This window comes from Drosophila gunungcola (genome assembly GCF_025200985.1).
Source record: "Drosophila gunungcola strain Sukarami chromosome X unlocalized genomic scaffold, Dgunungcola_SK_2 000049F, whole genome shotgun sequence".
Classification (NCBI taxonomy): domain Eukaryota; kingdom Metazoa; phylum Arthropoda; class Insecta; order Diptera; family Drosophilidae; genus Drosophila; species Drosophila gunungcola.
Genome location: NW_026453193.1, coordinates 64,440 through 90,355, shown reverse-complemented (window position 1 = coordinate 90,355; position 25,916 = coordinate 64,440). Strand labels below are relative to the sequence as shown.

Genomic DNA, 25,916 nt, shown 5'->3' with positions numbered 1-25,916 from the left:
CCTTGCGCATTAAGTTAAGTTCAGATGAGAAGTTAGAACCGATTACAGATTCGTTGGTTATATATTTAGCACTTCACTCAATTTCAAAAATAACTATCCAAGGAACTGTCTGTTTATATAAACGTATAATACAATTTTCAAAACAATGGGTCGAAACTAAATGTGAATAAATTCAAAATGAGTATTAATATTTGTTGTAACATTTGGCAACACACAATCCTTTTTTTATTTTATTCCTTTACAAAAGGGAATTCGTTAAGAATTTTTCAATGATATTTCCTACTCATGAATAAGAATTGGAATTTGATGCTGCAGGTTTTGCTTTCAGTAGTATAAAATTGGATTCTTTATTTTGGAAACATATTAGAGGGCAAGCCAAAAGTCGAAAAACAACTATAAAAAAAAAATTTAAATTTGATTATTTTTATTATTATTTTCCTATTAAAATATTGTTTTCTTGTTGGGAAGAGAAATCAATTTTATACGAAATTATTCATTGGCTTTTATGTTGAGCCATGCAAACTTGAAGCTCGATCAAAAAGAGAAACATAGTTGGATTGCAAATTAATTTCGTGTAAATTCATTAAAAGGCCGAAATTTAAGTCAGGTTTAACCTTTTCGCGTTTTTTCGACTCAAGGCCGGCCGTCTCGAGAATAACCAGAAATGTAGTCTCCAGCTAAATGTTTATAATTATAGATCAAATAAAATCGGCTGTTGTTCTTTTTTAGGCAATTTTCAAAATATTTTGTTCGTGCAAATGTACAGTTTGGATTTCTTAAACAGTTTTGCTTGTTAGATGCATTTGCGTTACCTCAAATTTACTTTAAGACTTCCAAATAAATAACAAAAATTAAGCTTTTGGTTTTCATGCGGCAAACATCGTTCAAGATTTCTAATCTTCAAGTTTTGTGGATTGGTGTTCTATCAAAATTAAGTTTGATACTGTGTTTAGAATTTTGTGAAGACCAAGGCTTAATACAACAAAAATGAAGTCTAAACATCTATCGCTTTGTGTGTGTGTGTGTGTGTGTTTGAGAGTGTCATGCATGTTTTGTGAAATACTTTGAAAATCCTGATGGTTTTACTAACTCTAACTGAGCGGTTTCCCTTGCGTTTTCTGTCGCTTGCTTTGGTGCGTCGTAAACTTTTGCTTGAAAATTGTTGTGTAATATATTAAGACGTACTTTTCTATTTGCTTAAGCCTAACATATCAATGTATGTTTATATATAGTTTTTTCTAAGCGAAACTTAGCCGTAAAAGGGTGCATATAAACCCCTGTTTTTGCTTTGTGTGTGGGTGTGTGCGCGGTACAAACTAGGTTAACATTTAAAAAAAAAGTCTTAGTTAATATATATATATTCTATATATGATGTACATATATGTTAGTTAAGTTCTTAAGACTAGAAGCAAGAAAAAAAAAATGATTATATAACACACACGCACACACACGCATCTCGTGCTATACATAAAGTTGGCTGATTTGTTGATGGAATGCGTTGCTGATGTTCATGTGGTTGCTGTTGATGTTTTCATTGTTTGAATGATTCTGATGGTATGATGATGATGATTATGATGATGATGATGGCGGTGTTTGAGTGGATTGGCTTTGTACATTTCAAGTGAGTTTGGATCGAGATGATGGAGGTGGTGGTGGTGGTGGTGTGTCGATGGCGATGTCGATGTCAATGTCGATAAGATGATTACTCAATTTGTTGCAGCTGTTGCAGTTTTTACAGTTGTTGCACTTTTCGCCGCCGTGGCAGCAACAGTCTTACTCTTGTTGTTGTTATTGATGGCCAGCACCGCTGACTTGGAGTCAGGCTTCGTCTTTGCTGCCGTTGCTAATGTTGCTGTTGCTGTTGCCACCGATGTTGCTGCCGCGCCGCTTGCTGTTGCTGCTGCTGCTGTTGGCTTTGTTGCTACTGCCGCAGCCGCTGTCGAGAGCTTTGGCCCATTGAGGAAATGGCTTTTGATGTGGCTCTGGAGAAGCTCCTGAGAATCGAAACAAAGTTGACATAGATCACAGGTAAAGCCGGGATCATTCAACTGATCGTCGGCCTTCTTACGCCGCTCACCCGTGGAATGAGAATGCGAATTGGACGTGGTCGTTGTGGTGGACTCGCTCTCCGACGAGGAGGCTGTCGACACCACATTCGGCTCGTCCTCCACATCCCCCTCATCTAAATCATCGTCGTCCACCTCCTCGATGGCATCCTCCTCCGGATCGGGATCCGGATCGGCATCCTCATCGAACTCCTCCTCGATGATGTCCTCTATGGGCAACACACCGTCGTCATCCTCATCGTCCGAGCTGGCCACGATCAGCGGCGGCATCTTGGACTTGCCGTTCATTAGCGGCCTCACCGGCAATGCCACTGGCTCCGGCTCCTCCACATCGTCGTCCTCCTCCTCCTCATCGTCGTCATCTTCACCATCATCGTCGCCGTCTTCGTCGTCGTCGCTTTCCACCTCGCCATCATCCTCGCCTTCGTCGTCATCCGAGCTGATGACCTCCTCGACGAGATCATCGTCGTCCTGGTTATGATTGGCCGCCTTGTGTTGCTTCTGCGGCAACAGTTGACCCGGTGGCTGCACACCCTCCTCGTCCTCGCCCTCACCCCCATCGCCCTCCTCGTCCTCATCTTCTCCCTCGCCATCCTCATCGTCGGTGTCGTCGTCCTCATCGTCACCTGTGCCCGAACTTTCCTCCTCTTCGCCCGAGCTGTCCTCCTCGTCCAGGTCATCGCTATCTTCTTCCTCGCGACCCTCCTCCAACTTCACTGATGATGTTGTTGCCGCTGCCACTGCTGCTGCTGCTGTTGCTGCTGCCACCTGGCCATTGTCCAGAGATTGCTTTTCGGTATTCATCGCCTCACCTGCTGATGTTAATGGTGTCGTTGCTGCTGCCGCTTTTGCATCTGCTGTTGCCGCCGCCGCTTCCTGGGCCGCCGTCCTCTCGATGGCCGCTTTGGTGGCCACCGGCACTATGACCTCCTCCTTGAGATGGTTGTTGATGTGGTTCATCAGCTTCTCCTTGCGCGACAGATACTCGCCGCACAGGTCGCAGCCCCACTGGAAGGGGCAGAAGGGTCGCACCACCTTCGCATCGGCCAGCTTGTGCTCGATCCACAGCTCCTTGGTCTCGAACTTCAGCTGGCAGCGGCGGCAGGTTAGGTATTCGTCCACCACAATCACCGGCGGCTCCGGCAGATTGCTCACCTCGTGCTTGTGCAGCTCGTACATGTGGCGACGCAGATTGTTGTTGCTGATGAAGGTGGAGGCGCAGTATTCGCATTTCAGCTCACGTTTCCGCTTCATCGACTTGCTGCGGTTGTTGCTGCTGCTGCTGCTGTTGTTGTTGTTGTTGTGGTTGTTCATGCTGCTGCTGTTGCACGAGTTGTTGAGGCTCTGCTGCTGCTGTTGCTGCTGTTGGTTGGGCATCAGGCCCACCGCATGCAGTTCGCGGAGGTGCAACATCGAGTTGTTGTTGTTGTTGGTGGTGTGATTGTTGTTGGTCAACTGTGTCGCTTCGCCGTCGATGGGGTTCTGCAAGGATGATTTAATGCAAGGATTTACCGAAGGATGGATGGGTATTGGAGCAGGAATCGTGTGGTTTGTGTGGATTGTGGAGTTTTGTGGGGAAAGAAAAGAGAAAACATATAGATTAGTACAAATTCAGTTTGCAATGACGAGATGTTGATATCTGTTTTTTGCGACTGGTGCGGAGGCATCATCATCATCATCAGCACATCAAAAGTTGTTGGTGGCGCGACAGACGACGCTCATGACGCTCGCCATCGTCCGTCGCTCGTCCTCCTCGCTGCACGAGCCCAAAAACGCTCACCTGCTTGCTATCACCTCTGAAATGCCACTTGCGATGCACCTTGAGTGCGATCACCTGGGGGAACGTCTTGGCGCACAAATCGCACGCATATTCCCCGTTCTCGTTCTGCCGCTCCACCTGGAACTGGCCGACATCCGCCGGCCCATCGTCGAACATCGCCGCCAACGGATTGTCCACGTACAGCTCCTGCTCGTGCTTCTGGATGTGCTTGCTGAAGTGCTCCTGGTCGGTGAAGCGCGCCCCGCAAATGGTGCAGGCCACCTCCGGGATGCGTATCTTAAGCGACGTGGCCACCACTGCCGCCACTGTCGTGGCACTTCCCGAAGCCACCGTCGTCCCGTTGCCGTCGCTGTTCGCCCTGTCCTCCAGCTGCTGTTCATCCTGCTCCTCCTCCTCCTCGTCCTCATCATCGCCAGTCTTGTGCCGGAAGATGGTTCGTCTGCCTGGCTGTAGCGATGCCTGCTGCTGCTGCTGCTGCAGCTGCGGCTCCTGCTGCTGGTGGGCGCCGGTCGAGGTGATTGGCTTGCGGTTGCAGGTGGGCGTGTGGTTGTCATGCATTTGGCGGTCGAAGAAGACCTTACGGCACAAGGAGCATTCTGCTGGATCGGGTACTTGCGGGTGCTTCTTGTAGCGATGCACCTGTGGGGGAAAAGGGGAAACATGCGAGTCAATATATGCAGACAACAATCAAACCGCGCTCAATAGAAGTTCGGAACATTATTTAGCTTTGCTAAATCGCCTTGGACAGTTTTCTCGGCCATTATATTTATCAAATACAAATTGCATTAACACATTTTTATATTATAGAGCTTGTCAGTTACTAACTTTTTTCACATAAGAGTGCTTGCTCCTAGTTAAACCTAGTTAATGTCAGTGGCTTTAATTCTAATTGTATTTTACAAGTTCGAACCTCTGAGTTTATAAACAGCTAGAGTATTCTCGTTTAAGAAAGGGGAAACTAAATTAAATTATTTTATGGACAGATCCATTATTTATTTTCATCTATTATAAATTATATTTCGAGTACTGTTTTCTTATTAAAATATATATTATTAAATAGACATGAATTAAGTTTGGTAACTCGAAATATTGTTTGTTTTATATTGTATATTTATTATAACTGTTTAAAAAAAAAAAAAACTGTTTGGATAATATAGCCCAATGTGGTTTCCCTCTTAACCCTCAACACCACTCTAGCTATTTTAAACCCAAAAAACTGGTTAATCCCCGACAAACTCACCCATAGACTCTTGCGTCCGCTGTAGACATTGCCGCAGTCTTTGCAGGAGTAATCGTTCGAGTCAAACTCGTCGTGCGAGTTGATGTGGATGGCCAGCTTCTTGTTGGTGTTAAAGTTGGAGGGACAGTACTTGCACTGGTACCAGTACAGCGGAGTGCCCTGGAGTCCCTGGCCCGAGGCAGATGCATTGGCGGATGCGCCAGCCGCAAGGGCGGAGAGATTAGCTAGCTCCGCTGCCGTTGGCTTGGCCTCCTCCATCAGCGAGTCATCGTCAATCTTCGAGGACGCCGACACCGAAGTGGATGCCGAGGCCGATACCGAAGTCAGCTTGTGGACACTGCGCTTGTGCTGCTGCAGCTCCAGCTCCGAACTGTAGACAATGGAGCAGACCTCGCACTCAAACTGCTTGATAATCATCTCGTCCTTGATCGCCCGGCCGTGCACCTTGAACAGATGCACCTTCAGGCCCTTCTCGTAGGCAAACTCGGCGTTGCACAGCTTGCACTTGATGAACTGCACATTCTGCACCTGATGATCGGTGAGCATGTGGTAGCGATAGGACTTCTTGGAGCTGAAGCGTCGCTGGCAGATGCGGCAACGCATACGCCGGAAGCGACGGTCGGCCGCCTGGTCGAGACTTCGCCGGAAAACGGCCTGCTCCTGGGGCGTTTGGTTGGCCATTGCCGGTGGCACATTGGCCGGAGTGGCTGGGGCCATTGATACCGATGATGCTGCCGCAGCTGTTGCCAAAAGTTCCATCTCCGAATCCGCCGCCGGTGTGGCGGTTATCGTCAGCGATTTCGGCGTCATCCGATTGGCAGCCGCTAGAGCCGCATTCACCGCATTCGAGGCCGTGTAGTGGGAGCGCATGTGATTGGACAGGCCAATGTTGTTGCTGAACACCGCATTGCAGATGGGGCACTCCTTTTGCTGGCTGGCCACGCCCACCAGGCTGCTGTTGTTGCTGCTGTCGTCTAGGCGCATCTTCTTGGCCACGCTGCCCGGCTCCTCCTCCTCGTCATCTGGAATCGGAAGTAAATGCAGGGGTTAGTCTGGCACTGGCAGGAGCCTTTGTCGCAAGCAGGTACAGAAAAAAAATAAACAAAACTAAACTAAAGGCAACGGAGACAATCCAGCAAAGCTAAGCCTTCGATTTAAATGTGAAGAGTATACAATTAAAGAGCTATGGGTGGTGATGCGTTTAGTAATTTAGTGCCTCTGTACCCGAGTTGATACCTCACAAGAGTTTGGTATTTTAAAGGAGCTGCTAACTGGGGTTACATCACTGCTTTCAAAACCCATAAAATACCAAAAATCAAATAAGAACTCAGCTCGTGCATAAATGGGTTTAGTTTTACAAATACATTTGGGAATTGTTAGTAAACATTATATACAACCTTAAATAAACCAATTCGGGACAGTTAAGCAGGCAAAGTTTCACTTTACAGCTTATAAATGAAATTAGAAAATGATTAGATTAAAAATAATTATTGAAAAATAAGTCTTCAATATAAAAAAATGGAAACAAAATTGCACAGTCGATGGAAATGTATATATGTACATATTTTAACTATAAGGTTATCCTAATTTAACTTGTTTATAAAAAAAAAAACATTAATGTGAGGACAACAAAAAATTGCTTCTTCTAATTTTTTAAACAGACATAATGATATAGATGGAAGTGGTATATACTTTGTAGTATTTTAACATTTTCTAACAAAATGTTTTAGATGTACAATATACCCTTTTACTTTAAGAGCTTCGAATAAATCAGTTTTAATAATGTTTTAGTTACTTTGATGTATTAAATCATCTAAAACTTGTTTGTCTTTTTTGTTAATAAAGACAATCTTAAAGGAAACTGTGAAGATGAATCGATGAGACTGAGACTGAGACTGAGACTAAGACTAAGGCAACAAGAAACAGGCAGAGCGGGGGGACATCTACAATCTAAGCCTAATTACCGAGTGTCCCACCATTTGTTATCGACATCAGGTCCTTCATCACGTAGTCGTAGCGACCCGTGTACACGTTCGGCGTGCTTCCGTCCGCCAACTTCACGGCATCCGCATTCACAATGTACTCAAAGCCGCCGGAATGCCGGTTCTTGTCCACGCCATGCACATTGATCATGTGCTCCCGCAGGTAGGAGATCCGCGGATAGCCCAGGCCGCATCGCACGCACTTGTAAGTCTCGGGCAGCTTGTTCGGATGCTTCGATTCCATGTGGCGCAGCACATTGTTGTAGTTGTTGTACTGCTGGCCGCAAATGGGGCACACCTGCGGCATTCTGGAGAAGTATTGCGACTTGGGTGCGCTCGCATCCCGATTTGCCGAGCTCTGAGCGGAGGCGGAGCCAGAAGCAGTGGCTGAGGCGCCCACTTGGGCAGCCAGCTTTGGTGTGGATGTGAGCGGCGGTGCCGCACTGCTGCTACGCGACTCATCCGCCGATGAGCCGACCCCGATGCCCAGGGCGCCCAGCAGGCTCCGCTTGCCCGGCGAGTGTTCCATGCTGTTGCTCCGGGCCATGCCGCTGCCCGTGGTGGAGGCGTTGTCACTGCTCGCCCCGCCGCCGCCACCCACGCCGCCCAGATGATCCTGGTAGACGTGGTCGAGGAACCGCTGGTGCGTCTCCAGCTTGGCGTCGCACGTCATGCAACGCAGCCGGACAATGCAGTCCATGTTGTTGTAGTGCCGCCGCCTGTCCACCGGATCGGCAAAGTCCAGGCCGCAGAAGCTGCACTGTATCGAGTTGTTGTCCTTGCGCTGCACATCGGCATGCTTGTCGTAGACGTGCGTTCGGAACTCGTGCTTGGTGCGGAACCCCTTGGGACAGAGCTTGCACTCGTACAGCTTGTTCACCAGCAGCTCCTTGGCGCGCAGCTTCTCCGGCCGTTCGGAACTGCCGCCGGGTGTGCCGCCTGCCTCTGCTGCGCCGGCGGTCGTCACTGTGGGACTGCTCATGGTCACCACTTCTGCCCGGGCATCAGCATCGGCATCGACATCGGCAATCACCCCTCCTCCTCCTCCTCCTCCTCCCTCCGCATCATCGCTGGCCGGCACATCCAGCAGTCCAGCGGTAATCATCGCCGTTGTTGTTGTTGTTGTTGTCTTGCCCCGCAGCGCATTCAAAACCCTAAAGAGATTAATGCAATTCCGCTTCTTCAGATGCGAGATGAACAGCGCCTTGGAGTCGTTCATCTTGAGGCAGTTGAAGCACAGGTTGCGCGGCAGCATCGGATACTTCTTGCGCACGTGCGCCATGAAGTTCTTGTACGTGCTGAAGTACTTGCTGCAGCAGCGGCAGGTCATCGTCTGGTATTGCTCGAGGAACTCGTCGTTCTGCTCGATGAACTCCACTTTGTCGCGGGTGAGCAGCGGTCGGTACTGCTCGGGATTGTCGTAGTCGTAGCCGCCGCCCTCGCACTTGATGAAGGCGTTCATCACCACCTGGCGGTACTTTTGCGTAGAGATATTCCCGCCAGCGGCACCAGCGGCTCGGTTTGCCTCCGCTGTGGCCGCCGCAGCAGCCGCCCGTTGGATTTCCAAGGCGGCAGCCAATGCGGGCGTTGGCTTCGTAATGGGCGTGTTGTGGGGCGAGTCCGTGGACAGCTGGAACAGGTTCGGGTGCAGGTTCCGTTCGTGGCGACGGGCATTCGCCCGTGTAGAGAACTGCAGGCTGCAGGCGCGGCAACTGGCCACCTTGGAGTCTCCGGCGGCTGCCACATTGGCCACCGCATTCGGCGGCAGCGAGGCGGCCACGGACGAGGCATTCACGCCATGCTGCGCCGTGTAGTCGTAGTCCGAGGCCTGCGGGAGGTATAAACAAATTATGAAAATTAAAATCAAGAAATCTCGTCTGAGCTGCATTTTGCAAGCCCTTTAATGTGCACAGGAAAATGTTTAGTTTTTATTCCTGAATAATTTTGAATCCAATTCGTTTTCAAGTCAAACAAAGATTACTATTTTTGTGTATTGCGTTACAGAATAAATGTCAGGGCTACAATACAGAAATCGTTCACTGTTGAGCATATATAAAACAACATACACATTTCTGGCTATACAAAATTAGATGTTATACTTTTTTTTTAAAAAAACTTATACCAATAACTATTATAGACTTACCGTCAACGGCACATCGCCCTCGTGTTCGGAGCGCTCTAGGAACATTGTGGGATCGACCATGTCATCGGACTCGTCTATCGACTTCATCTGGTAGTCGTCATCCGTGTCAATGGGCTCATCTTTGATAGGAATCGCAGGCAGTGGCTGCAGGGGATCCAACATTCAACCAAAAATGAAAGAACAAACAGTGCCAGACGAGACGGAAATTAGTTTAAATCGAACAAAAGGAGCACACATCAATCGTAAATAGCACAATGGTAAATAAATAACATTAATCATGGACGCTGCAGTGCGTCCATTGGTACCCGTTAGCCAGAGAGCTATGTTCGAGTCTTATCTATGTATATATATGTATATGTACATTCCAAAACCGGCAGGCAAGAGCAATACTATGTTCCACAGACGGACATTGAAGATTTCGCATAATTTCGCATTCGGGATAACAGGTAGAAGTGAGCGCTGTACGGGATTAGGAGGTGATGGGGGTTCGGTCACGCTTCGAATGCACGATACAATTACATTATAGGAGTAGCGTCTGAAAAAGCGCAGCTGCTGGGCGGCGCTCTGCAGCGTCACCGGCATAAGCAGCGGTGCGGTGGACACGGATACGGATGCGGATGCAGACGCAGATGCCGAGCCAGAGGTCGTGGCGGAAACAACGTTGCCCGGCGCATTAGACGTGGTCGTCGTCGAGGCCAGACCACCTGCCTGCTGTTGTGGCTGGACGTGACCGCTGCTGCTGCAGCTTTGGCTGAAATCAAGTGGCAGCGACAGCGACAAGCTCTCCATTCCACCCACACCAGACATCCCGGGCAGCGGCTCAACAGCAGCAGCAGGCGGAGCAATGGATCCAGCTGGACCTGCCACTGGTGGCATCGGTGGCATCGGTGGCAACGGAGGCACTGCAATGTCCAATGGCAGATACAGCTTCGGTTTGAATTTTCGCATTGGTGGAGCCGGATTGGCCACCTGAACTGGACGCTGTGGACGAAATTGCCGCTGGCGTCTACTATGCTGCTGCTGCTGCTGCTGCTGCTGGTGGTGATGATGTTGCAACACCTGTTTGCCCCGCTGCTGATGCTGCTGCTGGTGCTGCTGTTTCTGGTGGTGATGGTGGTATCTGCGGTACTGGTGAGACTGCTGGCGCTGCTGTTCCCGCTGCTGGGATGCCGATGTGGTGGATGTGGATGTGGAGGAGCAGCTGGCCGCCGATGCTGGCACCTGCAAGAGAAGGGTCTGCAGCGATTGCTGCGCGTTGCTGGTCGTCGCCGTCATTCTGGCCGGTGGTTGCAGCTGCAACTGCTGCAATTGATGCTGTGGCAGCTGCTGCGGTTTAGGACTCACATAGACTGTTAGGGATTTGCGTTTCTTCAGCGAGTGTATGCCATCCAAAATGTTGGCTGCCGTCGCTGCAGCCGTTGGCGTCGCCTTCTCCGCCTCGAGTTCACTCTCCGATTGCTGTTGTTGCTGCTGCTGATGCTGCTGCTGCTGGTGATCGAAGGAGCCCCCTCCATTCTCCGCACTGTTCAGGTCCAGGTAGTTGAAGAGCTTGCTCTTGTTGGCCTCCAGCCACTGGCGCTGCTTCGTCTGCGAGCTGTAGCAGCGGTTCTTGAAGCTCTGCCATGAGTTCAGGTAGCTGATGCAGGCGTGGCAGATTTGCAGCGACAGTCGATCCTGAGGTGTAATCTGAAAAATATAAAATCGGGAATGAACAGCGAATTTTAAAAGGCAATTTGATTTTTTACCAAAGCGTTCAACAAACACTAAACAAATAAATAACAAACTGGGATATCGAAAAGATTTAGGATTATTATCCGTTAACGTAAGTTAAATGATAGGATTCAGAATTCGCGACATACTTCTATAGTACGTTTTTTTAATTAAAGAGTTTAATATGTTCGCTTAAAAGTTAACCTATAAAGTGTTGTTAGGAAAAGACCATGATGTGTTTATCTAATTAATCAACTGTGATTTAATTAAAAATTTTAATTTTTTGCCTTTCAACGCGGAGTTTTTGGGGGACAACAGTGGATTTTGTGTGACCAGCGATGCGGAGAATGCAGGTAGTGGTCCCCAGCTCCCAACTACCCTATTAATGTCAATGACCTGCTTATAATTATATGCAAAACTGCTGCAGCATCCCACACCACCCACTGTTCACCTCAACACACCCCGCTCCACACCGCTCACAACTACAAACAGGACACTGCGCAAATCATATGAAATGTCCTGCTGGCTGATAACAGTGTGTGCGCATGTTTGTTTGTGTACGACTGTGTGTATCGTTCGAATTGCCAGCCTATGTAAGCCCGACCGTACGTCCGCACGCCCGCCCGCCCGCTCTTATATACTTAAACTCAATACTCGTACGTTCTGCCCCAAAACACCCACACACGGGTCGATTTCGCCGGGAGCCGGGCTCAAAACATCTTGACCGCCACAAAATCTATTAAATCTCAATTATCAAAGGCCGAGCGACTAGGCATATTTTATTGTAATCGCTTATCAAAGCAGTTGCAGTTTCAGTGATGACAAGCGGGTATTTGACAACATAGCCAATATTGGCTAGATTTTCTAATGAAATTACTAAGTCAAAGCATGCAAATCTTACACAAAATATGTTCATATATATATACAAATACATATGTGATATTTGACTATTTAACTCTCAAAACATTATACTAACTAAATCACTAAAAATGGAACCTGTATAGGAAATAAGCAGTAAAGCTTTTTAGCTTTTTACTTATTTTAATTCATAGTACAGAAAAAAGTTACATAGTACTTGACCAAATTTAGAATTTCACTATTTTGTAATTTAGCGGTCTCTTGAATGATATATTTAGTATACAGTAGCCAAAAAACTGATCACTGGCTTTAACAACTTGGCTTGAAAATTGCCAATTAGTCAGTACTACGCTCCCCTTTTCGTTTCCTTTTTAGCTGAATATCGATAGCAGACGCGAGAATTAGCAATCGAAGAGGCGAAAGAAAATGATCAAAACAAACGAAGGAAATGTTTTGTTTTGCATTTGCCTTTTCGACTTGAGCTATGCATACACGCATACACCCACAAACGTGTGTTTAATTTAATAATCGAAAGCTTGTTGTTGTTTGGTTGTTTTGCTGTGCAATTGTAATTGAAACTCCAGGATATTAAAGCCCGGCGGGTCCTTTGAGCACACATAAACACACACACACGAGCACATGCACCCGCCTCCGATTTTGGGCCTACATACATATGTACATTTATCCTTATGTACAATCCCAATCCCACACTCCCAGTGGAGGATTTCGATGGCTCCACTCCATACCATTCCGTTTCGATAATATGTTGTTCATTCACCTCACCCAAACCAGCATTTCCTTTATGGCAGCCATGTTTCCCTGTGTTCCTGTGGATACAGGATAGAAGGATTTCCCAGTCTCGCGGACTGCACTTTAATGTGGAAACATTGAAACACCATTTGGGTTTGGGTTAATCGTCATTATAGATACTACGCAACAAGGTGAGATTTTAGAAAGTCGCAAAAGGGCATCATATACAAGTACATGTTGGGCTTGAACACGGTACATAATGCAGAAAGACTTGTGGCAGCTGCAGATTCCACCAGCTGCCGCCTTCGTTTTCTGCTGGCCACCAGGTGCAATAATCACCAGCCATGGACCATTCCCATTCCCATTCCCGTTCCCATCCCGCCTCCCCTGCTCCTTCGTGGAACAAGTTCTTCTCCTTTTTGTGTCCTTATTCGTTCCAAACCCATGCTGTTTGGGTATATATATCTATGTGTATGTGTGTGTGAGTGTGGGCAAGAGAGAGAGCATCCTGTCCTGTCCGTTCCACGCACAAAGTGAAGACGTAGAAATAACCAAAAAGTAACCCTCATATTCAGCAGACCGGAGATCTTGAGAGCAGCAACAAGAAAACAACAGGAGCAGGACGAAGAGCAGGACGAAAAAGTGTCGGGGGTTCATTTAAAATATTGAATTTCGTCTCAGGCAACAACGCAAAACAAAATAAAAACGCAAGTGCAACAGGGTTCACCCTAGGGCTTCCAAACAGCTGTTATCGTAATTGTGGCGATCAATACGAAATATCGATAAAGATGCCGCCGAGCTTATGAAGTGGTGCGAACATGAAAGAATAAAACTTACATTTAAATTGACCATTTTACAAAGCTGCAGATTTTTTGATTAATCGTCTAAAAATCGAACAAATTAAATCGATTTAAAATTGTTATTCATAAATTTCGATTTGGGCAGTCCCGGCTTAAACTTTAGATCTAATTTGAATCTAAGAACCTGTTAGATATTTTTATATATATACATCTTAACGAACTTTAAGGTATTAGCCAGTTTCCATAGTTATGGAATTTTATTTCGGGTTCAAAGATTTGTGTCCTTTTTAATCGTTAACTGACCAGAATAAAGAACTTTTATTTTTTATAATAATTATTTTTTAGAAATTTTTACGTTCCAGAAACATTAATATATAATGTATGTATTTTGCATAAACATAGGAACCCCGCTGGCACATACAATGTGTACCTGAAGTGTGTATCCTAATCATCTACCTATTCCATGATGAGTCCAAAATAATTTACATACACATGTACTCCTCAATTTCACAACTTCATAATTGTTAAATTTTAAGAATCTTATCATTGAACTATTTATCTATTTATCATTTTGGATCACCTCATTGGCGGACTCCCATTCCCTTTTGGATAGACCGAGGCACATCCTTGGTTATTTATGTGTATCCCTAAAGTGTGTACCCTAGTGCTCACAAAATCCTGGCTACCTATTCCAACTATCCGCCATCTTGGATGAGCCAGAGTGGAATTGTGGATGCTTCGGCTGCTTCTCTCTGCTCCGCTGCTGCTGTTGCCCTCGCCCCCTTCCAATCCATCTTTTATCGGCTTGTCATCTCGTCACGTCGCCTCGCCGTCGTCGTCGCATTTTTTGGCCAAGGGGAGAAAGTTAGTCGTCCACCTGGGGACCCAAGAAGAGCCACAAAATGGAGACGACGCTGCTTGCTGCTGCTGTTGGAAATTCGATGCGGGCCGCAGGAGGAGCCAAGCCAGCAACAACGGCAACGGCAACGAACGGAAAGGCAAAGCAGAAATATATCGACAACATCCCACCAGGTAATCTGGTGTGCCCAAGGTGAAACCACTCGAATTTTGTGCCCGGTTTTGGGTCTCCGCCGCTGTCCGTTTTCCAAGCCCGCTGCCTGCTTCCCGCTGCTTCTTCCCGCCTGTCCGTTCCCGCTAACCCTCTTCTACCCATAACCATGCCAATGCCCATTCCCGTGTCCATTCCCATTCCCGTTTCCCGGTCTCTTTTGCCTGTGCCTTTGTCTTCCGCCTGTGTGTGTGCCTGCCTGCCTGTGCCAGTGCCTGTGTATGCGAGCATGTGGTCCGCCTCCAGATAACGAGAACGGAGGAAGAGGAAGAGCAAGAGAAGCAGTCGAGCTAGCGATGACGCCAACCAGCGTGTTGTTGTTGTTGCTGCTGCTGGGTTGTACATATATACACACACATATACAACTCTGGTCGGAGGCAACTTGGCATGTCTGTGTGTGTCCGTTTGTGTGAAGAGCAATTGCCATGAAATCGAATCGAAGCCCAGGGAAAGAACAGAGAACCGAGAATCGAGGAGAACCGAGCACCATTAGACCCAGACGACCATTGGGGGGCACAAAAGCACAGAGCACACGCAGCAGAAGCGTGGCGGATATGGGATATTGGGATACATGTACCAGATGCCGGGGGAACTTAACCCTACAACAAAAAAAAGAAACAAAATCCAGAACCCAGAAAGAATCAATAAACGAAGCTAGCGAAGCCACATGGGGAAGCAGTCCAAGTCCTCCTCCTTTCCTCCTCCTCCTCCTCCTGTTCCTCGTCCTCTTCCTCGAAAGGATGCGCGCGCGCAAAGAGAGCGGAGAGCAACTGCTGCCCTCCAAGCGAAGTTCCTTGAAAAAGGTACAAGCAACGCAGCGAAATTATATGTAATTGGCCTGGGTTTTTGGGTTTTCGGTTTTCTGGCCTGGAATCTGAATCTGAATCTCTGTTGCCCGCCGCAAACACACACACGCATACACGTTCAGAGGCCAGACGACGGCGCGCTCATCGTGCTTTATTCTTTGTGCTGGTCATTCGCAGCTGCTCTCGCCCGCTGGGAAGAGGCGAAAGAGAATAGGAGGAGGAGGAATAAGAGGAGCAGGCAGCAGATTTTTGGAAAGGAAGCAGGATCAGTTCTAACCTCAAAGCGGGAAGGTAATGGAAGCAATGGAACGGAATGGAAGGTATGAAAGGAGGAGGAGTAGCAAGAGTGGAGAGTTCAAGTTTGATTATGAGCTAAAGATTGTGGTCGTGATTGGATTACAGCTCCTCTTCTACCATTCCTCCTCCTCCTATTCCCACTCACTCGCCCCTTCCTGCTCTCTTCCATTCCCCACTGCATCGTGACTTGGCAGTGGAAACATTGGAAACCCAAAAAGCGGACCATGCGGCTAGCCACACACCCATACTCGCGCGAGAGGAGGCGGGGTTTGGCTGGTTTTTCGTTCGTTTCTGTTTTTTTTTTGGTTTTCTGTTATTTAGGTGGCCATCATCTTTAGTGCTTGCACAATCCAATCTGCCCCTGGGGCCAATGGCTACTCTTCATCCGTAACCTCACTTTCTGGGCGTCCACAAAGCCATCGGGTGTGGCCACTGCCTCATCCTTCCACCGGCCACTGGATGTGTGTATAACTGTTAATGGTGTCCAACCACCAGAACCCCAGAGAGCATTCAAAAAGAGAGCGCCGCCGGACACCCGGGATGACGATGACGACAGCCGGATTATGTACTCACCTTGATGCTGACGCAGTTGTGGATCTTGGTGGACAGCGGCTCCTTATCCGCCGCATAGCTATTGATGATCGAGATGCATTCGGTTTGCGGGGCGACGCATAGGCGACAGCAGTTTTGTCGCGCCGACCGCTCGCCTTTTGGTGTTGGTGTAGCGGCAGTAGCTTCTGGGGAATTGGTTCCCATTCCCGTTCCCGTTGTGCTTCCCATTCCCGCTGGCGTTCCCGTGACCATTCCCGTTCCAGGCGTCGCTGTGGCCTCCACTGATGTTGTTGCAGTTGTAGCCGCCGCAGCGTCGCACATTTTGTCGCTTTTGTATTTCGCTATTCGCTTTTTTTTTTGTTTTGCACGTTTTCACTTTTGTTTCGGTCTGCGTCCGTTCGCAATCGTACCACCATCCACTATCCGCTCTCCGTCGTCGACGTCGACGCCGCTCGCGTCACCCACTTCACGCACATTGTCCGCACTCTGATGCTTCCCGTGATCCTGAGCTGATTTTGTTTTGGTTCGCCTCGGTTTCAGTTTCGGTTTCGTTTTGTTTGGCTGCCAGGACAGAACAGAACCAGAACGAGAAGCGCACAGGAAAAAAATTGACGACGCGGTCCGAGCGAGGTGTTCAATTTGGAACCGATTTTCAGCGATTGAACCGATTTGAATAGCGGTGAAGAAACAACGATGTCATCGATGCTTTTTAAACATCGGCCTTATCGATGCTTGGCGAAGATTATCGATATTTACCCGTCTTCTCTGTTAGTTCGACGTTTGGCTAACAGTTCGCTGTTAGTTCGACGTTTGGCTAACATTTCACTGCAAAACACAAACCCACCACAAGCACGCAAATTCACTCTAGAGGTGGAAAACATCGATGTAATCGGTGTTTTCAAAATTCTGTTCTATCGATGTTTGGCGGAGATTATCGATGTTTATCCGTCTCTAAATATATTTTCTTGCCACTGTTAACTTTTCATTGCAGTTCTTGCGCACTTAGCCTGGTTCCACACCAGTTCTTGCACACTGGTTCCTGGTTTTACTCCATTTCTGCACACCTTCTGTTAAAAATCTTAACATCTGCGGAAATGCACTCATTTTTAACACCACTCATGTGAGAAATGTACAAATTGTTTTTAAATTTTAGGAAGGGAATTGAATATTATTAATTTTTAAGACCCTTCGTTGCCGTCAGCCCTGAGCAAATGACTAGTTTTTCTATTGTAATAAACAAACACCTGTTCGTAGTACCAAAAAAATAATAATAAAACGCATTCAAAGAAATTATTGCGGGCGATGATAAAAATCTAAATTCAACGATTGAACCGATTTTGTATTTGCCAAAATCTAGGGATGCAGGATTGATCATCGATGCTTAGCAGGGATCATCGATGTTTATCCAACTAAAACAATATCGAGTCGTTCTAGCATTGAAAAATGGGGACGCCAATAAAAAAATAATAGAGCTGTAAAAACCTCGGTAGTGCTCCCACTCGATAATATCGATACTATCGACCAAAGGTCATTTTTATGTAAATGCTTTATTGTTGTTATAGTTCTATGTACTACAGATTCAATTTGTTGAAAATAATATTATTATGAATTTAAACAAAACAATCAAATCCGTTGTTTGAAAACTTAAGGAATGTTAGTAACAAAACAATTTTAGTTTAGTAAGCATTGAGCCAAAAAATAATTATAACCATTTTTTGGAAAGTAAAGCAACTGTATTTTAATTTTCTTATAAATTACTGATAACTTAGGCTGATCAAAGAAACTTTAACTGTTGGGAAATCAGGGGTGGACACATTATACATTTTATCAAAATATTCAATAAATCTTTAAATACTCGGAGTCCATGTAATTTTTGACCCTGAGAACAAATAATTAGCGCAAAGCTGGCGACGAGAAAGATTTCTTGAAAAAACAGCTAAATATCTTTTTTTTTTTTCTTTTTTGGCATTATTACCTAAGATAACCCCTCTCATCAAAAAAAACTTTTACATTACTTTACTTGTAGATTTAGTTGAAATCCACATTTTATGCTTTGAGACCTTTAGACTTTTGCCTTCTCATTATCATTTTAAAATTAGCGCACAATGAACGTGGCATAACAGGACTCTTATAGATATTTCAGAAAATTATCAAATGCAAACATTTTTTTGACAAAAGTCGCCCACCTCTAATTTGAACCGAAATCGATAGAATGTATCGAACTTTGTGCCGGAGTTGCCAGAAACTTCGTAGGCATCACGGTATTCCCTGCATCCATTGATTATTTGAAAGGACCGCCAAGATGAAGAACGCCCCTGTCTTAGGCAGCAACTAACAGAGGAGCTAACATAATTTTAACTAGGTGGCAGTGCTGTTAGGCGCCAGCTGAGCACACGTTTTTGTTGTAATTTTTATCTTTTTGTCTTCGTTTTGTTTATTAATTATTTTGCTTAATTTAACTGCAGTTAATTGCCCCCTCAAATAATCTCAAGTAAGTAACCACAACATCGGAGGTGAAGCGAAGCCGCTGCAACTCTGGCTAATTTGCACAAATATCATGGCCTTGACATAGAACAGGGGTAATAACACAATCGATGAACGGCAAAAAAAAGGAAAACAAAAAACCGGTCCAGCAACAACAACAGCAATCAGTTAGGCTTTCTCTTTGCACCATCATTCTATGTTTAAAGATAACGGAATTAAGGCTTTATTTATTTTCTTTATGCATTTAAATTTACTTCAAACATTAAAAAACAAATTTTAAAAATTTAGTATTTTCCAGTACTAAATTCTGCAAAAAAAAACTATAATAAATAATTAAAAAAATATTAATAAAATTTAGGAAAATATTTACGACAAAACTGTCTGACATATATGTACTATTTTATAAATCTTAAGTTTTTACTGCTATACACGGATACTCTTATTTAAATAATGGTCAAAAGTGGGAATGTCATACACCGTTGAATTCGTAATAAAATTTCCAATCGAATGGCATTCACAGTTAAAATTTTTTCAGATTTTCAAATTTCTGCAACAAATGATGGTGTACCCCCTTACAAAAAAGTCAGAAATTTGGACAAAAATAAATTTTTCAAAAAACGTTTTTCTAAATTCTAACTAAATTAATTGTTTTCAATCGATCAGGGATGGATGGTATAGGTTGCCAGCTGTTCAAAATAGCAACTCTTTTGACTTTGGGTCTTATTTTGGAAAAGTTACAGCAAAAAGACTCTGCAGAAATAATGTTGTTTGAAAAATCGCCAAAAAAAACACATTAAAAACTTAGTTTTTGTGTCAAAACCCTGGGAAATAATGGTCAAATGTTGGAATGTCATACACCGTTGAATTCGTAATAAAATTTCCAATCGAATGGCATTCACAGTTAAAATTTTTTCAGATTTTCAAATTTCTGCAACAAATGATGGGGTACCCCCTTACAAAAAAGTCAGAAATCGGACTTATGTTAATTTGAAAAAAAACCTTTCTAAAATTCTGTTTTTTTGTCAAAACTTAATTAATTGTTTTCAATCGATCAGGGATGGATGGTATAGGTTGCCAGCTATTTAAAATAGCAACTCTTTTGACTTTGGGTCTAATTTTGGAAAAGTTACAGAAAAAAGACTCTTCAGAAATAATTTTGTTTGAAAAATCGACCAAAATCCCAAAAAACACAATAAAAACTTGGTTTTTGTGTCAAAACCCTGGGAAACAATGGTCAAATTTTAGAGTGTCATACCTCCTGAAAAACGTAAAAAAATTTCCAATCTATTGACATTCAGAGTTTAATGCCAGAGAAAATTAAAAAATGAAGCATTTTTTGTTTTTAAATTTAGGTGTTTTCAATAAACAAAATTATAAAACAAAGGGTACAATTTTTGGGTTTATGTTAATCCCCTCTGTATTTTCTTTATTGAGAAAACCATAATTTGCGTGGACCCTAGCGAATTTGGATTGTAAATAGTTGTACTTATGTACCTTATCAGTGGACAGGCGAACAAATATGCCCATAAATCTTGAAGCAATTAATTAAAGAGCAATTTAAATTTAAAGTCACGATCGAAATAGAATAGCCCAGTCAGGAGTCAACTGGGGTGACACCGCCCGCCGATAAGAGGTCTACACACTTAGGCCTCAAGATTTGGATTCGGACTCAGCCATGGTCCAATTCCCCCGCCACCTCCACCTCCAGCTCCAGCTCCACCTCCACATCCTCCCATTCCACGGCTCTCGCCGTGCAAAGAGCAGTGAAAGATGGGCCATAAATAACCACTGGGGGTCATGTGGGGAGCTGATACCACCAGCCATCCTTTTTGTATCCCAGGCACAGTGGCTTGCATGCGATTTATCGCCACCCGCTGCAACTTATCACTCTCCCAGCGGAAGCATAGAAATTCGCTAAAAAACAAAATAAACAAAATTAATAACTATAAAACAATGCAAATCAAATTTTTCAAAATGTCTTTTATCGCCTTTCGCCCACACGGAATTTAACCACGCCCACTCCTGTGCAGTTTGCACTACCAAAGTCAGCTTTCTTAGTTAACCCCATAATACCCTTTAACAATATGGGCGCTATATATTCTCAATCCTATATATCTTTATGTGTTTTTTTTTGTTTTACACCAAATATGTAAATTTATCTAAAAAAATTCTAATGATTATCTAAATTCAATTCATTTTTATTTTAAAAGAAAAAAAAAATTATCACGTATAATAAACAAATTTATTTAGGTGTTATTTTTTTTTAAATGGTTACTTTGCCAGCTCCTAAAATATAGTTCTTAATATTTGACAATATCAAACAAGAAGAATATTTTTTAGAATATTTTAATAAATGTCCTAATAATCCTATTCACAGTTTAACATTAAATTGTTTGACCTTTGGCTTACTAAAAATGGCTAGTCATTATTGAAACTATTTCGCCCTAAGCTGTTGTTTGTTGAACATTATTTGAGTTTCAAGAAGCTGCGACCGTTGTCAGCGGGTTAATTTGCCAGTTGCCGGCTTGTGTTATCAGACCGGGTTATCCAGCCCTCCAATTGCCCGCTTATCAGCCCACAAAGGGGCGGCGGGGCATTAGGTCTGGGCAAGATTGTTTGTCACGCCCGTGCCGGCTGGGGTATATAAGATTTCGGGCGGATCGGGTGAAATTCAGTTTGAACGCGTCACTCGACGGAGCCGTGTCCAAGGATTCTCTTTCTCTTTTGCCATCCCAAGCAAATACTTCGTTGAAGGTAGGTCCTCTTGGGAATCCTGTTGAAGACCCTATTTTTTTTCGTGTGCTAAAGTGATTTAAAATGAGAATGTTTGTGGTCCTTGAAATAATTTTCAGACCCTTCTTTACATGTGGTAATAAAAGGAATTAAAATTCAATTGTAAAGGATGTTAAAATAAAATAGTTTCTTAACAAAATTAAAATCCTTAAAGTGAATAAAGAAAAAGTCCTTTAATATAGATCAATTAAAAATTCAAACATTAAAGTCTCTGTCTGGCATTTAAAACAAAAGAATAAAAAAAAAATTAAGATTAAAAAAAGGATGTGTTAAAGGTTTACAATGAAAGTCTAATTCATTAATCAAAGTCTAAGGTAAAAGTCGTAATTTTTTGATTTAAAAAGAAATACGAATTAAAGGCGTTCTATTTTCTCTGAAGGGAATGTAGTTTCGGATCGAATTTGAGCCACTGCACCCACTGTGCCATTTACATGTGTCCGATAACAGAAGTCCCTGCCCCTAAACATCTCTTTAAAGTTTAAACTTGACCAATTCAATAACACCGGCAGCCGCCGCTTCGACAACAAAAGTCAATTAAAAAACCCACAACAAACAGTGCTAAATGGCAAGCGTAATCAGAGTTAAAAATTAATCGCGACATAAGGTTGTTTTTTTTTTTTTATTGCTTCTGCTGAGTAAGTGAAGGGCATGACGTCACAAGAGCAGCTGCATCGCACCGTGGAAAACCTGACAAATCTTAAAATGTTCAAAAGCTACGCTTTGTATTTCATTCAATACTGTTTAGAAATGATTATTGTTTAATATACCTATACATTTATTTATTTAGTTGGAGCAGAACAATTTGTATTTGTAATATTGTAACGAATTCTCTTAAGTAAAAGTCACAATTTATTGGCAACTGAAATAAAAAATATTTAACAATAAGTTGACTCCTGAAACAAACGTTTCGAAAGTTAAAAAAAAAATTTTTTTCAAATCGAACATTGAACAACACTTCCACTGTGCATCGGTGGCCTGTGGAAAAAAATTGAACTTAAAAACATGGAAATGAAAATAAACTCGCGGTTGTGTTCCGCTTACAATGATGCCGGTTCTCAGCTAATGTCAAGCCCCTGGCTTGGAGGTAATAAAAGCCTTACCCGCCAACGGCTCAAGCTTCAGTTTTGAATCGGAAGCCCAGAAAGCCAGACCCACGAGCACAATGTTTCGACCGACGCTACTGATTCCAGTGGCTATAGCGTACCTTTTTGGACTAACGGTAGTGAATCTCTATAAGTAGTGCAAGTGCCCCTTAGTAAAACCCTATAAGGGTTTATAACAATCTATTCAAAGAAAGCTATACAATATGGTGCTTCGGAGTTTGGTCTATGTTTTGAAAGCGTCTTCGGATTTTTTGTTTATTCTTATGTACCCCATACAAATCTGTTTTGTGAACGCAGTGAAAAATAGTCAAAATGACTAAAAAATAAAATGTCAAATTAAAGTACTTTAGGTTGAGTGTTATAGTCGAGCTCTAACGAAAACGGATAATTTGTTAATCTCATTTACCACTCCAAATACATTAAAAGAATTTTTTTTTTATTTTAAAATATTTTTTTTTTTTTATTTTAAATAATTAAATCATTAGTTCCACTATAATGATGTGTGAATGTATAATATATGGAAATTGCACTTGTCCCATTTTTGCACAGATGTCGTACAAGGTTGAACCGCTGCCCGATTCGTACGCCGGTCTGGGCGAGGGTCCCCACTGGGATGTGGCCAGGCAGAGCCTCTACTACGTGGACTTGGAGGCCGGCAGCCTGCTGCGCTACGATTTCGGACAGAACAAGGTCTACAAGGCGAAGATCGAGGGCGAGACGCTGGCCGGATTCGTGCTGCCGGTTGAGGGACGTCCGCAGGAGTTCGCCGTGGGCTGTGGCCGCCGCGTGGTGATCGTCAACTGGGATGGCGTTTCCACCAGCGCCAAGGTGGTGCGCACCCTGTTCGAGGTGCAGCCGCTGATGGACAAGAACCGGCTGAACGACGCCAAGGCTGATCCGCGGGGTCGCTTCTTTGGCGGCACCATGCGCTACATTGGCGATGAGTTCGAGTTCCGCCACGGCGAGCTGTACCGCTGGGAGGCCGGCGGCCAGACTTCGGTGATCAAGGGCGATGTGGGCATCTCCAACGGACTGGCCTGGGACGAGAAGGCCAAGAAGTTCTACTACATCGACACCACCGACTACGAGGTGAAGTCGTACGACTACGACTTCGACACCGGCGTGGCCACCAATCCCAAGGTGGTCTTCAACCTGCGCAAGAACAGTCCCAAGGACCATCTGCTGCCCGATGGACTGACCATCGATACCGAGGGCAATCTCTATGTGGCCACCTTCAATGGCGCCACCATCTTCAAGATTAATCCCAAGTAAGTTCCAATTTTGGGATCCTAAACCTTCGGTCCTCACATCCTTAAACATTTTTTTATGTTAACTAAGTTTTATCCTTAATTAAATCTTAAGGTTTCATCTTATTTTTTAAGACATTTTCCTATGTTCTGACAATCTTAAACTAGCTTATCTTGTAAAGTTTCTTACTAAATCATAGGATGCAGATTTTTCCCTTTTATCATAGGTCTTGCAAAAAAAAAAATGTATTTTATTCCGACACTCTTGCTCATGAATTTTATTTAATCAATATATAGTTATCTAATTTATTTGTAATTTCTCCTTTGCAGCACTGGCAAGATCCTTTTGGAGATCAAGTTCCCCACCAAACAGATCACCTCCGCCGCCTTTGGTGGTCCCAACTTGGACATCCTGTACGTGACCACCGCCGCCAAGTTCGATCAGCCTGCTCCTGCTGGCACCACCTACAAGGTGACTGGCCTGAACGCCACCGGATTCCCCGGCGTCAACTTGAAGGTCTAGGAGCTGCAATCTCTCTAGTTAACCCACAGTATAATGTACCAATCGAATCCAAGTGCAATTATATGTTATACATTTTAAACTTTTAACTTTTGTTTTTTTCTTTCTGAAAAAAAGGGTGTTCCCATTAAAACTTAAAAGGTAATAAACACGTATCTTAAATTAATATATATGTAGTTTAACAATAACTCCGATTAGTAGAGACAAATTCGAAATGAAAATAGGGCACGTATTTTCCATTACCAGACCTGATTTATAAAATCATTTTGATCATTTTTTCAAATATAGTTAGCCAGTTTTAAGAGGACAAATCCAAACTAATTTTATAAAATTGACAAACTAATGAAGATCAGATAAATAACGGTTAGGTTTAAAGTTAATTCTTGCAAGTTATATAGAAATTATACAGATAATCGGTTGATATTAAACTAATTTTGCTTAGTTTGGCTAAAATTTGTTTATAGTTCCATAATTTACTATTGCAATCCTTGCTAGAGTTAACTACAATGGAACGGTATTTCCATAGGTTTAATTCTTGATCACTATTAACTTTTAATCATTTTAAACGAACATATTTATTATGATAGACTTCGATAATGGTTTATCAAATCAATCATTGGGTCATTTGGAGGACACAATACCCATATGCTTCTTTATTCATCAGGGGGCTATAAATTTACAATCATTCACCTATCGGCTAGCCTAAACTAAGTGTTAAAATCAGTCGGTGGACGACGGGTCAGGCAACTCGATGGCCATGTCCATGTCCATTTACTCATCCGACTCCGATCCGGATTCCGAATCGTCATCGTCGCTGCCGGCGGAGCGGTTTAATCGTAACATCTCCTGGAACTCGTGCACCCGGATCTTCTCCGGCACGATCTGCAGCAGGAACTCGAGGTTCTTGCTCTTGTTGACCAGCTGGGAAAGATGCTCGTACTTAAGCGTCTCGCCCGATTTCTGGCGGAATGCATCCGCATATGCCTCGCCCGCCAAATGCCGGACGAACAGTTCCGTGCACTTGGTCATCAGGAAGAGCACCTCGTTGGTTATCAAACCTGTGTCCATGGAGCTCTTCATGATGGTCCGCACCCGGCTGAGGGGCAGGAACGTATCGGCATTGGGCTGCCTTTCCACGGGATTTGCTTTGGGTTCCACCATTATTATTATTATTGTTCCCTTTACTTCGTTTGCTTCGCTTGGGTCTTGTCAGGGCTGGGGTGTAAACAAATTTTGAAAACAGTTTGCCAGACCTTATACTATCGATAACAGCTGACTATCGCATACACAATAAATCGCTGGCAGTTCCCGTCAAAAAAAAAAATTCTCGACTTTCAGATACCCTTTGCACAACAAAAAAAACGTATGTTTATTTATATTTGTTTAATTAAAACTTCTTCAAGTAATTTTAAATGGCTGCATTCACCAGAACACTAATCACTGATCAAATTGTTCTGATGAATCCATCTTTAAAGTAAACTGTTTCCAAACTGTCAGTGCCATGGTATTTCCAATGTCTATGTTACTATGTTGCCAATAGTTTAGTTTAATTTTAGGTTATTTTCATCTTCTTTTGTTTATTTTTAACAATGTTTTAAATTTGAATTTAAAATCCGAAAAGCAAAATCCTTTTCAATTGTGGCGTAACATGCGATATTCAACAAAACCATCGGCGCAGCAGGCGTTGCCAGACTGACAGAGAAGACGATGAATATC

The 25,916-nt window shown here is 44.0% G+C and overlaps 3 protein-coding genes across 8 annotated transcripts; 1 reads left to right on the top strand and 2 right to left on the bottom strand.

Moving 5' to 3' along the window:
* Positions 1-445: 445 nt before the first annotated feature.
* On the bottom strand, positions 446-16,741 carry LOC128261031 (zinc finger protein hangover). 4 transcript variants are annotated; one of them, XM_052994454.1, is made up of 8 exons: positions 16,075-16,741; positions 10,556-10,897; positions 9,212-9,355; positions 7,051-8,896; positions 5,087-6,108; positions 3,847-4,485; positions 2,078-3,548; positions 446-1,994 (listed from the first exon to the last, which is right to left on the bottom strand). In XM_052994454.1, the coding sequence occupies exons 1-8, from the start codon at positions 16,372-16,374 to the stop codon at positions 1,819-1,821; spliced, it is 5,940 nt and encodes a 1,979-aa protein (XP_052850414.1). In that variant the 5' UTR covers positions 16,375-16,741; the 3' UTR covers positions 446-1,818. The 4 variants fall into 4 exon arrangements, with proteins under 4 accessions (XP_052850414.1, XP_052850415.1, XP_052850412.1 ...); XM_052994455.1 differs by having other exon boundaries at positions 7,063-8,896; XM_052994452.1 differs by having other exon boundaries at positions 446-3,548.
* A 1,664-nt stretch (positions 16,742-18,405) lies between these two features.
* Positions 18,406-24,289, top strand: LOC128261041 (regucalcin). 3 transcript variants are annotated; one of them, XM_052994469.1, is made up of 3 exons: positions 18,406-18,544; positions 22,983-23,701; positions 24,011-24,289. In XM_052994469.1, the coding sequence occupies exons 2-3, from the start codon at positions 22,983-22,985 to the stop codon at positions 24,201-24,203; spliced, it is 912 nt and encodes a 303-aa protein (XP_052850429.1). In that variant the 5' UTR covers positions 18,406-18,544; the 3' UTR covers positions 24,204-24,289. The 3 variants fall into 3 exon arrangements, with proteins under 3 accessions (XP_052850429.1, XP_052850428.1, XP_052850426.1); XM_052994468.1 differs by lacking the exon at positions 18,406-18,544 and adding an exon at positions 21,142-21,291; XM_052994466.1 differs by lacking the exon at positions 18,406-18,544 and adding an exon at positions 22,394-22,549.
* A 543-nt stretch (positions 24,290-24,832) lies between these two features.
* Positions 24,833-25,436, bottom strand: LOC128261043 (chromatin accessibility complex 16kD protein). Its single transcript, XM_052994471.1, has one exon. The coding sequence runs from the start codon at positions 25,359-25,361 to the stop codon at positions 24,972-24,974; it is 390 nt and encodes a 129-aa protein (XP_052850431.1). The 5' UTR covers positions 25,362-25,436; the 3' UTR covers positions 24,833-24,971.
* Positions 25,437-25,916: the final 480 nt, after the last annotated feature.

Excerpts from the sequence above, each read along its gene's own strand:
- LOC128261031 (XM_052994452.1), bottom strand. The coding sequence starts at position 16,374 with ATGTGCGACGCTGCGGCGGCTACAACTGCAACAACATCAGTGGAGGCC. Across the intron at positions 8,897-9,211 it reads AGGGCGATGTGCCGTTGACG|GCCTCGGACTACGACTACAC; the intron begins GTAAGTCTATAA and ends TACCTCCCGCAG. Across the intron at positions 6,109-7,050 it reads AACAAATGGTGGGACACTCG|ATGACGAGGAGGAGGAGCCG; the intron begins GTAATTAGGCTT and ends TTCCGATTCCAG.
- LOC128261041 (XM_052994466.1), top strand. The coding sequence starts at position 22,493 with ATGTTTCGACCGACGCTACTGATTCCAGTGGCTATAGCGTACCTTTTT. Across the intron at positions 22,550-22,982 it reads CGTACCTTTTTGGACTAACG|ATGTCGTACAAGGTTGAACC; the intron begins GTAGTGAATCTC and ends ATTTTTGCACAG. Across the intron at positions 23,702-24,010 it reads ATCTTCAAGATTAATCCCAA|CACTGGCAAGATCCTTTTGG; the intron begins GTAAGTTCCAAT and ends TCTCCTTTGCAG.
- LOC128261043 (XM_052994471.1), bottom strand. The coding sequence starts at position 25,361 with ATGGTGGAACCCAAAGCAAATCCCGTGGAAAGGCAGCCCAATGCCGAT.